We start from the raw sequence: 15,684 nt of genomic DNA, 5'->3' as shown, positions 1-15,684 counted from the left end.
AGAGCACCTGCTGCCATTTTTCTGCACCCCACACTTGCACAAAGTCAAGGATTAGGCAAGAGTAGGCATATAGTCAGGTGTATGATTAAACAATTATACCAAACAGGTGCTAATGATCATCAATTCAAAATGTACGTTGGAACACAACCATTAACTGAAACAGAAACAGCTGTGTAGGAGGAATAAACTGGATGAGGAACAGCCAAACTCAGCTAACAAGGTGAGGTTGCTGAAGACAGTTTACTGTCAAAAGTCATACACCATGGCAAGACTGAGCACAGCAGCAAGACACAAGGTAGTTATACTGCATCAGCAAGGTCTCTCCCAGGTAGAAATTTCAAGGCAGACAGGGGTTTCCAGATCTGCTGTCCAAGCTCTTTTGAAGAAGCACAAAGAAACGGGCAACATTGAGGACCGTATACACGGCGGTCGGCCAAGGAAACTTACTGCAACAGATGAAAGACACATCATGCTTACTTCCCTTCGCAGTAGGATGATGTCCAGCAATGCCATCAGCTCAGAATTGGCAGAAAACAGTGGGACCCTGGTACACCCATCTACTGTCCAGAGAAGTCTGGTCAGAAGTGGCCTTCATGGAAGACTTGCGGCCAAAAAGCCATACCTCCGACGTGGAAACAAGGCCAAGTGACTCAACTATGCATAAAAACACAGTAACTGGGGTGCAGAAAAATGGCAGCAGGTGCTCTGGACTGATGAGTCAAAATTTGAAATATTTGGCTGTAGCAGAAGGCAGGTTGTTCACCGAAGGGCTGGAGAGCGGTACATGAATGAGTGTCTGCAGGCAACAGTGAAGCATGGTGGAGGTTCCTTGTAAGTTTGGGGCTGCATTTCTGCAAATGGATTTGGGGATTTGGTCAGAATTAATGGTCTCCTCAATGCTGAGAAGTACAGGCAGATACTTATCCATCATGCAATACCATCAGGGAGGCATCTGATTGGCCCCAAATTTATTCTGCAGCATGACAACGACCCCAAACATACAGCGAAAGTCATTAAGAACTCTCTTCAGCGTAAAGAAGAACAAGGAGTCCTGGAAGTGATGGTATGGCCCCCACAGAGCCCTGATCTCAACATCATCGAGTCTGTCTGGGATTACATGAAGAGAAAGAAGCAACTGAGGCTGCCTAAATCCACAGAAGAACTGTGTTTAGTTCTCCAAGATGTTTGGGCCAACCTACCTGCCGAGTTCCTTCAAAAACTGTGCAAGTGTACCTAGATGAATTGATGTTGTTTTGAAGGCAAAGGGTGGTCACATTAAATATTGATTTGATGCTGTTCACTCACTTTGCATTTTGTTAATTGATAAATATAATCTATTAACATGTCCATTTTTGAAAGCTTTCTTACTTTACAGCATTTTTTCACACCTGCCTAAAACTTTTGCACAGTACTGTATGTGTGTATACATATATATATATATATACACACACACACACATATAATGCTCAGCAACAGTAAAGTAATAATGTTCCTGCTATCTGTAAAACTTGTATTCTAGAACCTTTCTGCCTGCATGTTCTTCAAGTTTTTCCATTATTTTATAGGCCCTACTGCCCCATACTATAAAAGTAGAGTTATTTTGTGTCACGAATACCTCGGCACATGCTGCATGGATCACTGTTTTCCAGACCTTTTTCCTTTCATTCTTGGTTCTTAAAAACGCTCTTTATATTCTTGTGCTTTTAATTATGGGTATAGGTGTCAGTTACCGATTTGCATTGTCAGTGTTTCTCAAAGAGTTGCTGTTATAATAATCCATTATGTAAGTGATATAAGAAAGGCAGCTTGGCAGTGACCATACCGTTTCTGGTCCTGACATGCACGTGTTTAGACTTCATACAGCATGAAGCAGAGCGGAAGATGAATGGCATAGGAATATATCTGTACCAAATATCAATAGTCAGAGTGAATGTCTGGTTTTCAAACTACTAAGAATTGGTATCTGATCCTGTCTTGTAAGAGCCTGTGTGGCTTTTGTCGTCATGTTAACTATTACAATAAAGGTTGTTATCAGAAAGTAAATGACCTTTCTTGTGACTAGGATGACAAAACATTAACTTTGTATCCCCAAGGTACATTCCTGTAAAGCATTGTAAGTCTAGAATTAAAAAAAAAAAACATTGAAACATGAAACATGATGGGCAGAAAGCCAGGAGTAAGGGTAGTAGCAGATCAAGAAATTAAAATTTAGTTTGTTTCGCCTGCAATTTTATTTAGCCTACTATAATATAGGGCTAGATGCTGATTTTTTCTAAATGAAAAAACACAGTTAGCTATGAACTACATAGAAGTTATAATGGTTGTATCTTTTGCTGCTTAAAATGTGCTTGCTGATGCTGCTGGTGCTTTTATTTTAAACAATCTTTTATTTGCAGCATATACAGAAGATGCTAACATCAAAGCAAGAAATAACCTGAAAAGGCCAGCTGGAAAGTTAAGAAAGGTATGATAATGCCACAGACACAACACAGCAAGCAGACACCTGATCCAAGCAAGATATCAAAGAGCAGCTTCCACACAATCTAACCTAACAAAAAACACCATTCAGTTTAGTGGTGTCATACAATCCGATGCATGTCGAGGGGTAGGTCATTTTTAAGGGAGAACCGGTTACTTTGTCTAATTGTTTTATTGTTTATTATTATTGAAATTAATATGATGGAAACATTTTATTAATTTAAGCATCTTTTGTAACTTCTGGAACATTGTTAGTCATTCGCGGTGTCAGTTTGATCTGCAGTCATTGTTAGCGCTGCTTATAAACTACTTCGGTAATTGCAACCTTGCAGGTTATTATTGTCGAGTTGATGTACTCTGTTATATATAATGTTGTCAACACAGCACTCTGACCTTCACCAGAGAAGGATGCAAACGATACCTAACTACAGGGCACAGTGCTTGTTAGAGGAGATAACGAGCAGGTCAAATTTAAGGGCTATATATTAGGGTGGGAGACTGGTCTACGCTAGATGCACCCTGTACTTATGGTTATTACACAACAACTGTTTAGGTCTTTACTTTTTTTAAGTTCTAGGTTTATATATATATATATATATATATATATATATATATATATATATATATATATATATATATATATATATATATATCTAAAATGTGTGTGTGTGTGCAATTCTCTCTGGGTCTGACTTCAAATCAATCAGTTATTTGACTTGGTGACAGACAGCTCTCACTATATACCCATTGTGACGTGTGTTTATCCGAGGAGTACTGAGTTGTCTTGTAACAGTGACTCTCAAAACCCAACAGGTAACTGAGGACATTTCAAACTTGTGAGGTTGCCATCTATTTTTTGTCTTGCATAAGCTTTAACTGCTTTCTATTTCTATTCAATTTTTTTTTTTAAATGGAAAGACACAAAATTGCACAGCTAAGCAGGCATTAAGTTTTCAGTTTCATGCCAGAACAAACATGTATACCTGTACCCTGCCCATGATAAAGGCATTGTTCTGCCACATGCTATTCAATACCAATTCTATTTTGTGAAGAGGACTAGCGCCTGCTGGATGGTTAACATGATACAAACTAATTTCACTTCAGATTCAACACCATTTCTCCAGAGGTGAAAGGCATATAAGGATAATGAATTTGCACCACCAAGCCCCATGACTTGAGATTTTACTTTAAAAAAAAAAAAAAAAAAAAAAAAAAAACACTGCCAAAATGCACTCCTTTAGAGGTTAGATAATAGTAATTAAAAATATCTTTATTTTTATGGAGCGCTTTTCATAGTGGACCACCATCACAAAGCGCTTTACAGAGGTAGGCTGTGCATTATATGTCACTTACAATAGTACATTGATTTAACATCTCATCTGCAGGATGGAGCACAAGGATGTTAAGTAACTTGTTCAGGGTCACACAGTGAGTGAGTCAGTGGCAGAGGTAGGATTTGAACCGGTGACCTTCTGGACCACAAAGCTGTATTGGAACCGTTCCGCAAAATGGGGTTGTAAACAAAATAAACACAAACCTGCATTTACCAGTATAATCATCAGCATTAAAATCAGCAGAGTTCCGTGAGTCTCAGTTAATTTATTCTTAAAAAGCTCAGTGTAGAGTGGCATCCCTACCTTTAAAAGGACAAGGCCCTGCAATTTAGTGAGACGTGGTGTCCAAATTTCTATTTGAGAAAAAAGAGTCTTCTAGTTACCAGCTTGAATCCTAGCATGCAGATGTAACTGAATGTTTTACATGACTGCGATTGAACCTGTTCCTTCTCAATTCTTGACATAAACCAAAACAGGCCTGTGACAGAAATATGAGTTCTGGTTGGAAAGCTCCCTCCCGACCTGTGAGGGCGCTAAGTAGTGAAAAGGGTAGTCTTTGGATGGGCTGGCCTGACAGTTCATTTCCTGGGTCGGGAAGTCGGTCATCGTGGAAGGCGGCCAGACTCCGTTGCAGGAACGTATTGACCTGGACTGTAAACGAGGTATCAGCTGTAAACAATAGAGACAGCTATAATCGCTTACCAAGGGGTCATGCGTGATAGCATAAAGGGGCCGGAGAATCGTAAATCTTTTCCTTCGCTTGGTTTATATTGAGAAACTGGAAGGACCGTGTGAGACGCAGAGAAAACGTTGTAAAAGTATTTCATGAGTGTTTGTTTGTTTTTCGTGGTGTTAGTAATTGACTTGTTTGTTAAATCACAAGATGGCTAATCACAGATCCGGAGCTGTCGATATGGGCTAGCACAAAGCCAGATCAATACCGCACTACAGTCACGGTTAACACTGTTATCACCACCTGTTCACAAATGTAGCACGTATTATATTGTACTGCACCACAAGCACTGAGAGCACTCACTTTGGACTTGTGATCGTGTGTGTGTCTAATTGTGTGTGTTTAGTACTGTGCTTATTGTTTACGGGACTGCAACCCTTTTCACTACTGTGTAATACACATTGTTGTGCATTGCCAGCTCATTACTATTTGCTGGCTGGTCATCAGACCATTAGATTAATAACCATTAAATAAACCATTTCACCCGTACTTTGTTGTCTGTTCTTGGGATTACTGCACCAGCACCACACCTGCTACTGTCACTTTGCCACAGGGCCCCATTGTGAATAAGCCTTGAGGAATGGTCTTTCCTACATGCTGTGCAGTCACAGTCAGTGTGACAGTGGCAGAGGTGGGATTTGAACCGGTGACCTTCTGGTTACAAGCCCTTAAATCTGTAAGGGAAATATTTCTATGTCTTGTAAAGCTCCCTATGGTGGGAACACTTGGGGGTTCTGACCCCCATAGCTGCTGGATCCAGCTGCTTGTGGTGATCTGTTCAGCACCATACAAAGCCCCATTCTGTCTTTCTGCAGGATAGTTGTATTTTGGTAGCTCAGCGTTGTCACCAGGCTGCTCAGTGCATATTTACCAGTGTTTCTTACCCTTGGCTGAATGCACTGCTTTGGTAGAAGACGGCCCAGCCTCATGTCAGTTGATGTATTAGATCTGTTTATACAGTGCGTGCCAAAAGCAGTTGAAAAGTCTGCAAAGCATGTACAAAACACTTTTCCTCAAGGCTTATTCACAGTGGAGCCTGTTTTGGTTTATGTCAAGAATTGAGAAGGAACAGGTTCAATCGCAGTCATCTAAAACATTCAGTTACATCTGCATGCTAGAGATTCAAGCTGTTAGCTAGAAGACTCTTTTTTTTCTCAAAAAACAAATTTGGACACTGAGCTTTTTAAGAATAAATTAACTGAGACTCTGTGGCAATGTTGCCCCGCCGCTGTGTGTATTTCAGTGTTGTATGTTGCGTGTTGTGTGTTAATGTTGGTGTATAGTCATTGGTACATGGAATATAAATGGGTCTGTGGAACACGAGTTGTTTAAAATGTATATCTGTATTTAGACATGAGGATTGCACAGCACTTCACGTGCAGGTAAAATGTAATAATATGCGAGCACAGGGAATTGCACTTTATTAATTCACGTGCAGTTGTACCTAGACTCCAATTGAATGATTGATTAGCAATCGAGTCTCGGTACAGCTGCATAAAAGCAGCATGTTTTCACTCACTTGGGGTTGTGTGTTCGGTGAGTGGAGAACGGGATTGGAGACAGAGGTAATAATCATAGTAATAGTTAAAATACAAGCTCACCATGTTTTGTCTGTGTAGTCCATTTTGTTTGTCTCTTTATTTTGGCGAAAGTGCCGTGTCCGGTGTGTTTTGTCTTTACAACCTTTTATTTTCTGTCTGTTTCATTATTAAATGCTGATCGAAACCAATCGCTCAGCTTCACCAAACTCCACCTCTCTGTTGTTTATTTGTTGGTTCCTGGTCTGACGTCACTCACTACAGCCATCTATGTGACAGACTCTCACGGAACTCAAAGTTGATTTTAATGCTGATGATTGTCCTGGAAAATGCAGGCTTGTGTTTATTCTGTTTAGAACCACATTTGGCGGAATGGTTCCAATACAGCTTTGTGGTCCAGAAGGTCACTGGTTCACATCCTACTTCTGCCGCTGACTAACTCACTGTGTGACCCTGAGCAAGTCACTTAAGTCAAGTCACTGACTGTCATTAAGCCCCACTTTAATATTGTCAAAAAAAAAAAAAACCAAACAAGCCAGTTATCTAGTTTTGATGTGCATTCAAGAGCATTTGAATGTGGGACACAGCCTTTTAGGGGTGGCATGGAGCATGCCAGAAACCCTTTTATCATTTAATAAAACATCAGCGTTGAAAGCCATGCTGGAAAGTATTGTTGCTGCTCGGAGAGAGTTTTCATAAAACTATTTAGACACCCCATTAATAGCAATGTGTATGCAGACATGAACTGTGCATGAATTGCACTTGCAAAATGATCAAATTAAAACATAAATCAGCCAGTGACAGTGAGCATTGCTTCTTATTTAAACATGAAATGCTAGGTTTGAAAAAAGCAGCACCCAGAAGCAATGCACAGAGCAGATGTTGCAGCTCAGGCTGTCATGCAGATTGACAGACAAGGTTATTAAAACGTGTTACTAATGCACTCAAATATTTTCATCTGTTAAAGTTAGTGTTCACTCATGCAAACTTTATTTAGAAATTGCCACTAGGTGTTTATGATGTGTCTGGCTGAACAAAATGATGTGTATCCTGTCTCTCTCAACTGGAGGGAGGGAGGGAGCACTGCATTGCTGCTCAGTCTTTAATACCTGTGTAGTTTGGCAAAGAAGGGAGGTTTATTCTGAAAGAATAAACCTAAAAACAAGTTTCAGGGATACAATCCTCCAGCAGCAACACAGCTCACTGCAGCCGGAATCTATGACACTGCTTAAAACACTGTATTCTGAGACCTTAAGAATGAAAAAATGGACAATTTCAGAAGTTTATAAAATAATGACAAACATCAAATCACAGAGTAAAATACACATTCTGAAAACACAAGCTATACAGAGGTAGACTGCAGTAAAAATAAAACACAATAGAAACATAACAATGGACAATGCAGTATGAAATATGGATCTACAGCAGAATAACTAAATTAGTAGCTGTTAATATTTACTGGCTAGACATGTTATATATTTATTTTGTTTTTATTACTCAAGACTAGAACATTTTGAAGAGTCTATATGCTATTTATGACATGTTGCAATGCAATTCATTTTCTGTTAGGGAAAACATTTATGTGTTGTGTAAAGTTCCCATTGAACTTCAAAGGAGAGGCAGCTGTGATCTTGAAAGCAGTTCACCAGTATGTAAAACACTAACACTTAATCAGTGATCATAGTCTAGTGAACAATATGAACAGATACTTAACTCTGAGAGAAAATAAAAATGGGCTTAAGAGCTTACAAAGTTTCAAACAAATGATTTTTAAGGTAATGCTAGCAACAAACTCAGAAGTCCATTTATGGTAATAAAAAGCAGTCTGCCCCTGTTCTTCTTTAAATTGAATTAGATAAAGATGTAACCTGAGTGGTTCATTGTAAAGTGCATCTCTAATGGTGCCTTTGCTGTATTGGCTGCCTGGCTAAGCATGCACGACATTCCAAACAGCTTGAACAAGGGACAATTGGTATTAGTCACACAGCAAAGGTCAATGGGAAGATGAGTGGAGTGCATATAACCTGTTGCCAAGGTAACTGCTTGCTTATGTTTCACTGAAAGGATTCCTTAGCTACTCATAAGTTTCTCAGTATAGGAAGACATGAAGTAGATGAATGGACTGATGGCAGTCTTAAGGAGAGGTTCAGTTTATATTTGCTTTTTGTATTGACTGTGTGCACTTAAGATATGGTGTGAGTGACTGGGGCATTTCCTCTTTGCTCACATGCACGCCCGTCGCCTGTTGATGTCAGCTTGACAGTACAGCCAGTCTTGGAATTGTTATATTTGCTTGTTAATGAAGACCGTGTTACATTAGGGAAAGACTTCCTAATGAAATACTCAAGTATCTAACAGTTTGCTTTGAAAGAACCAGGGGTTAAAGTGCAGGAAATGAAAGCCATTTCCCCCGAGACTGGGAGCCCCTATTCTCAAGTTTTCTTAACAGTATACTTTCTGACTCTCCATTTGAAAATCCATGGGCCATGGCTTGCTTGCTGTATTTTTTGCATATGTATGTATATGTTTATTTATTTAGCCACTGCAAATGAGATTTGAGCAACCTGTATTTTTAGCAGCTAGCTACAGTAGGTTGATGTTTGCAACTGGATGTTACAATTTTTTTGATATATTAATAAATAAATAAATTACTAAAATAACCTTATATCAGTGTGATGGGACATAAACATTTGTTTATCTGTTTAATTCTTTAACTTGATAATCCACATGGCACAGCACTTGAAAAATTCCCGTTTTCCATGTATTGCACAATCTTTAGCTTTTACCATTCCGGGTTGTGTATAGAATGAATGCTAACAGAATGTTAAAGATGGCACTGGGAAACAGCGAGGGGGGCTGTCTGTCTGGGGAGACTGTCTGCTCTCTGCTCCTCAGGATGAACACCAGAGCGGCATGTGGTTTCCATGGCAGAGTCATCCCCTGGACACCAGCCAGGTAGGATGTGAGAAAAACACCTGCTGGCTTTGTACTGTTCGACACAACAGCACTATAATTAAAGCCAGTCAATCTATGCCATTAGTTAATACAACTCTGTAATAAGCTGGAGAAGTTCACACGCTGGAAATGTTGGTTTTTCCCAATTCTTTTTTGTTTTCCTTTGTTCTTTTGCCTTCAGCATTTTTACCCATCGGTGAATGTAGGTTTAATCCATTCTATCAGGTACCCTGTTGTTTTATAAGGCATTAAAGCCAACTTCACAGATCATTGAGATCAAAGACTGTGAGCAAATTGTCAAAGCTATTTACTCCACATAGTCATTAGCACTTTTTTTTCTGAATGGAAAAAGCACTAATTAAGTGTGAAATGAATAACAAATAACTTATTACCTGACTTAAAAGCCTTACTTGGTTATTTCTGGTTTTATTGAATGTGTTTCTCCTTTGTGAAAACATTAATGCTAATAATGACTGGGAGTAAATAGCTTTGAGAACGTAGCTCTGTGTATTCAATGAAAAGACTTGTTTTTATAGTTGGAAAAGTACAGGTATGAGACGTACAGTGACACTCAGCCAGTGTCTTTGGCAGGGCATTGACCCCCTTAGCATGGAGGTTACCGTTCTGTTCAATCTCTTCAGCAAATATCTTGCTATGTTTGTTGCATCACCAAAGCACACATGAGCATCGTTTTACTTTCCATTGAGTGGATTGTTACCTTTTCTTCCCCTCTCCTTGTATTTCCAGGTGACTCTTGCGGTATTGCGGCTTTCAAATCTTTCCCAACCTAACATTTAGTCTTTGTTAACATTTTAATAACGTACAAAACCTAACTGCTTCTCCTGCTGTGAGATATTGATACTGAGGCTTTGTACATGACATCTTTGATAGCGAGCAGGTGCGCATGGAATCTGGGGATGGTGGGCTTAATCTTTTGAGCATTAAGACACAAACATGCCTCGAGCCTACTTGAAAACTATCTGTTTCCCTTTAGTACAAAACTACCAAATGCACAGGCTTCAACAGGCTAAGGAGGTGGGATTCTGTTTAATGAACCTGCAGGCAGCCAACCTAGCTTTCATGAGGAGAAATGCACATTTTTAATCCTGACATTAAATGTAAAGCCGCCTTCTTTATAACACAGGGGTGACATCACTGTGTTTACTGTCTATTGCCTAGTGTGAGGATGAATCTAGTGTAAACCAGTGGTGTAGTCCTAAATCTGAAGGTACTGGAACACCACTAAAATATAGATTTTCTAAATCAAGAAATATTAAACAAATTCATACGTAATGCATTTATCTCATTTCTACAAGCATTTGTGAGAAAGTTTCTTTCTCCATCTTGTCAGAATGCTTTACTTTACTTGTGTGTGTGTGTGTCAGTAGCAGAGCGATGATGTCTGAGACAAGTTTTAGCACAGCTGAGAGGATCTCACATGGAAGAGCTTTGCTTACTCAATGCACTGTAGCTGTTGTCTTCATCAGCATTGTTAGCCTTCTTAAAGAAGTAGTTTGTAATAGAAGTCCCAAATGCTCTTTTTAGTGCATCAAGAGGACTACTGACTGAATCAGTTGTGCGGGGTGTGTGAGTCATGTGACTTAGCATGCCTGTTTTATATGCGCGTTTCGACTGGGCTGCACCACTGCTGCCTATAGAAAATAGAACCGGCATAGCGCTCCGACACATTTCGGCTCTACACCAGTGGTGTAAACCTAGACCACCCTCACATTGTAACTTTCATGCTGCGGAAACTGTCAAGAGTATAATGTCTCTTTTTTTAATCAAACATCCTCCCGCCCCAGACACCACAACAATCCCGGCTGACTGTTTAATCCGCAGAATTTAAGGCTTCATCCTGAACTAAACAAGCAATTAACTTGACTTTTTAATGCAGGCCGTTCCAGCAGATTTTTCCATTATAATTTAAAGCAGGTGGATGAAGCAGATCGCTGCCAGTACAATGCCTGTCAGGTTAAAAGTAATACAAGGCCTATAATAGTGCTTCAAAGTAGAAGCCTTGGAGCGGCTGAGTAACATTAAAATTCTATTCCAAGTGGCACCATCCCAAAGCTAAATTTGTCTCAGCCTGGGATTTATTTGGGTAGTCAATCCAAGTGTGATTATGATCCTTACAGCAATACATTTAGCATTTAACCATCTGGAGCGTAAATCAAAGAAACCACAGTTTTAGCATTTGACCACCAGAAGCCCTGTATGCTTTGCCCAATTATAAATGTTCAATACAACTCAGCTCTAGTTAAAGACATGAATAAGCCATGTTGAGAATAATAGGATCATACTTTTTAAGGTGCATTTGAAGACGTTGTCCATAATCAGGCCTGACCTTTTAGACCTCAATACAGTTGAGGGGGTAATTGAAGGGGTAAAACATAAATATATAATGGATTTAAATAAATCTATTCCAAAATATATGCTTGGTATTAAAATATAACTTTAAAAAAATTAAACAAAAAATGCAGTAGTTTAATATTGGGATACAACCCAACGTCTGCGAACCCCAACTCTGCGTTTAAAGTTTAAAATGAAATGGAAATGATCCAGAGAAACTCCTCTACTGGATGTCTCTAGAATGTAACAGATCTTCAAAGTGTGTCTGTTTACACATAATAGTGTTTAATGCAAATGCACAGTGCTGCCCTAGGCTAAACTCTGAGAGCATGACATCAAATCATTACCTGAGAGTCATCGATGCTGCTGTCTTTCAAGCCCAGCATGGCTTGCTCTCTGAAAATAACAGCAATTAGAAGCTTAACCCCTGGGAAGATATCTTTCTCATTGAGACTGGATTGGTGTGACTGGATTCCTATGCCTCTGGGATTTCTGAGTTTCTTTATGTTTTTAAATTACTTTTATTTCTGTGTTATTTTCCAGGCATTGGAGCATCTTCCACATGTGTAATTGATTCAATCAGTATTGAGGAGTGAAAGAGTGGGTCTCGTTTTCAGTGTCCTTTGCAGTTTCATTCAAAGCCAAAGGATAAGATAATGGCTTCAAGAGAAGATCAAAAGGCTGCTTACTTAGCCTGCAAATCTGAAAGCACAGTGATGAGCACTTTATAAAGAGAAGCAGATGATACTTAGGGTGTCCTTCTTTTCTTCAGCTCTGCCGGGCCCCCAGCACACCTGGATACAAAATCCACTCTAACGACCCCCCATCCCCCTGGTTCATTAGAAAACAATCCTAAAACATTTAAAATCTCCTACAGCTCTATTCATTAAAGATCAAAGATTGTTTACAATATAAAATATACAATAATTATTTTGGTTCTGGTTACTAAATTGTGTCATGCTTTCCATAAATGCTGGATATTTAATATTGAGTTGCACCCACTTTTGCCCTCAGAACAGCCTCAATTCGTCAGGGCATGGACTCTACAAGGTGTCGAAAGCATTCCACAGGGATGCTGGCCCATGTTGACTCCAATGCTTCCCACAGTTGTGTCAAGTTGGCTGGTAGTGGATCTCTACTCCGAATAGCTTGTTCAATCTCATCCCACAGATGCTCAATTGGATTGAGATCTGGTGACTGGGCAGGCCACTGCAGTAAGCTGAATTCACTGTCATGTTCGTGGAACCATTCCTGGACAATCCTAGCTTTGTAGCGTGGGGCATTATCCTGCTGAAAACAATCCATTAGCAGATGGATACACTGCTGCCATGAAGGGATGCACCTGATTGGCAATGATGTTCAGATATCCTGTGGCATTCAAACGTTGCTCCACTTTTATCAAGGGGCTCAATGTGTGCCATGAAAACACGTCCCATACCATCACACCACCACCACGCGGCATGATGGATGCATGTACTCATGTGGTTTTCTCCATACCCTCGTCCTCCCATCAGCGTGAAACAGCAGGAACCGGGATTCATCAGGCCAGGCAATGTTTTTCCAGTTCTCCAGTGTCCAGTGTTTTCATTCCTTAGCCCACTGCATCCGCAGTTTCTTGTGTTTTGCTGAGAGAAGCAGAACTCTGTTAGGTTGTTGGCTGCCATACCCCATTTGCGTCAAGGTACGACGAATTGTGCATTCTTTTATGGGTCTTTCGGCACCAATGTTGTACTGGACTGTCAGTTGACTAACTGTAGCCAGTCTGTTACTCTGCACAATTAGAGTCAGCCTCCTTTGGCCTCTTTCTTCAATGAGCCGTTTTAAGACCTACTACCATACCCTGTTCAAAGGCACTTAAATTTTCTATCTTACCCATTTACCCTCTGAATACATAGAGAGAGAGAGAGAGAGAGAGAGTTTGTGTTTAAGGTAGTTGCAGCTGTTAGAATTGTATTCATAAGTTATTTTGTTTCATTATGAATTATTTTATTTTGTTTCATCATTACTGTAATAACAAGTCTGGTGTTCATCAAATGGTTTTAAACTGTTGTTTAGAAACCAGACAGCAGCTTTGGGAAAGAAATCACAAATCTCAAACTTTATGATTTGTTGTATAATTGTAATGTGGGCGAGGCCCTGTCTCCTTCCTCTGAACTGTTAAATATGTTTTGGGAGATGGTCATTGTTGGAATATTTGATGAGGGCAGACAGACTCTATATCACATTCACATGGAAGTCCATGCTAAAACATGATGAAAAGAGTGAGATGAAAGATCACTGAACAAACTTATAATTCTAATAAACAAAAAGTACAGCAGCGACTAAGCTCCCTTGATTCCCCTGAGTATCCTAGTGTCTCTCTCTCTGCGCTCCACTCCTCCTGTGGCATTGGTTACATGGTTAATGAATGAACCCCCTCTCAGCCACAAACACATGCTCTGTGATGAAAGATACAACACAAGCATGACGGAGCTCCGAGTGGCTGCATTATAGTTCTGCAGTATGGTACTGTAAGCTTGTACAGTTTTGCATGCACAGTAAAAAAGGAATGGCTATTCTGAGATGACTGGTCACTTTTTTCCGAAGGGTCACTAAAAAAGCACATCCTGTTAATTCTGGACATTGGCCAGCTTCAGTATGACTGTTATTTGCTCCCTCATCCATGGGTGAGATTTGATCTGTATTTTTAGGAGCAATCCCAGGAAGGAAGGTAATGCAGCATCCACCCACACAAAGTCCCTTTGCTTTTGCAGAGATCCCATGAATCTGATCATCTTTTGCCAAATGTGCCTTCTGCTTAAACAATGGAGTCCTGATAATTCAGTGATAACAGAATGCATGGTCCCTTTGGACCATAAATCAAGGTCTACAATTTTCAGATTTGTTTGGTGAGTGTAGAAATGTTAATTTAAACTCTCATATGTGTGCCTTCGTTATTTGTTCCTAGTTTGAAGCATAAAGATAGGTTACATTTTCCTGTCACAAAATAATCTGCACAAAAAATTGTACTTTGGCATAAAGATAAAGGTGACCAATTGTGTTATGCAATTGTAAAGCCATGTATGTTCACTGTATTTTTGCACTTTCTTAAATGCTCTGCATTTACTGTGCTTTTTCATAGTTATTCGTGGTCTTTACTATACTTCTCTTTGATTTATCATGCTTGCCTGTGCTTCATGCTTCAGCTTATTATTACACTTTGCTACACTTTAACCATGCTCTACTGCCCAATCTTACCCTCCTTGATCTTCCACAAAGTTACAAAGGCACTTCAGGAACTCTCTTTTTTTTTTTTTTTAAGCAAAGTGGTTAATTCCGTCCATCCCACTCACGACCCCAAAATAAAAGCATCTCCAATTACACAACACAATCAAAGAATTAATAATAAAACTCCCTTACCCATTGTTTGCTAAGCAAGATCTAAAGCCAACATCAAACTCTTATTGTATGAGAAAAACGAGGAGGGAGGGAGAGAGTGGGGGGAACCGAAATTGATGCATCATCAGTTGATTAGGTTTCCCTGGTGAGTTGAATGCTGAGAATCCCAATACTCTCTTTTTTCACTTGGACGCGAGGTGCAGCGGTGCTTGTGAGTTAGTCGACTATATAGACTGTACAGTACTGCGGCTTTGAACTAAATTACGGGCTGTACATTTATTCATTTATTTTCTTCGGGATTAGTATATTTTAATTTATTTTTCCCAGGTGGAGATGGCGAAAAGAACGGTGGAATTAAATGGGACCATGGCTTGTACTGCTTGCTTTTTAGTGATCTTATCTACTGTATCGGTAGTCTCTGGACAGACGCTGCCCTCAAACGGAGTGAATGGATTTAGTTTGCATCCGCCTTACTTCAATTTAGCAGAAGGCACTAAAATCACGGCCACCGCAACCTGTGGGGAAGATGGAAACGGAAAAACTATCCAGGATCTTTACTGCAAACTTGTTGGAGGGCCAGTATCGGGGGATCCGAGCCAGACTATCCAGGTGCATGTCAGAGTTGTTTGTTGACTGTTATTATTGGTTAAAGAAAGCGCTTTAATAATATTTTGTTTATGTGGTCTTATGTACCAGACATAAACACCATATTGTACTGCGATATATGTTTTAATTTTTTTATGTTTTCTAAAGCTAGAGACAAACTTACACCTGTTTATTTTAGACAACAGTTTTGCATTTAGAGATGCACGATAACGTACAGATGTATTATATACACTGCAAAAAAATACAACACTCGTTTCTTTAGAATTATTCAATTTCCAGATTCTGTTATGTCTTGTAAATCTGTATGGGG

At 39.6% G+C, this 15,684-nt stretch overlaps 1 protein-coding gene across 4 annotated transcripts in view; it reads left to right on the top strand.

The window, feature by feature from the left end:
• The window catches only part of LOC121319287 (laminin subunit alpha-5-like), an 86,696-nt gene that overhangs the window by 4,355 nt on the left and 66,657 nt on the right, over positions 1-15,684 (top strand). For 2 of the 4 annotated variants that reach the window (XM_041256555.1, XM_041256554.1), the window contains exons 2-3: positions 2,397-2,464; positions 15,096-15,377. In XM_041256555.1, coding sequence (XP_041112489.1) covers positions 15,102-15,377 — 276 coding nt within the window. In that variant the 5' untranslated portion in view covers positions 2,397-2,464; positions 15,096-15,101. Of the gene's footprint in view, positions 1-2,396; positions 2,465-14,930; positions 15,378-15,684 lie in introns of those variants that run through there. The other 2 variants (XM_041256556.1, XM_041256553.1) reach the window with 1 other exon arrangement.

Source organism: Polyodon spathula, chromosome 8 (genome assembly GCF_017654505.1).
Source record: "Polyodon spathula isolate WHYD16114869_AA chromosome 8, ASM1765450v1, whole genome shotgun sequence".
NCBI classification, from domain to species: Eukaryota; Metazoa; Chordata; class Actinopteri; order Acipenseriformes; family Polyodontidae; genus Polyodon; species Polyodon spathula.
Note: the sequence above shows the minus strand (reverse complement) of the source record. Positions and strands in the feature narration are given on the sequence as shown.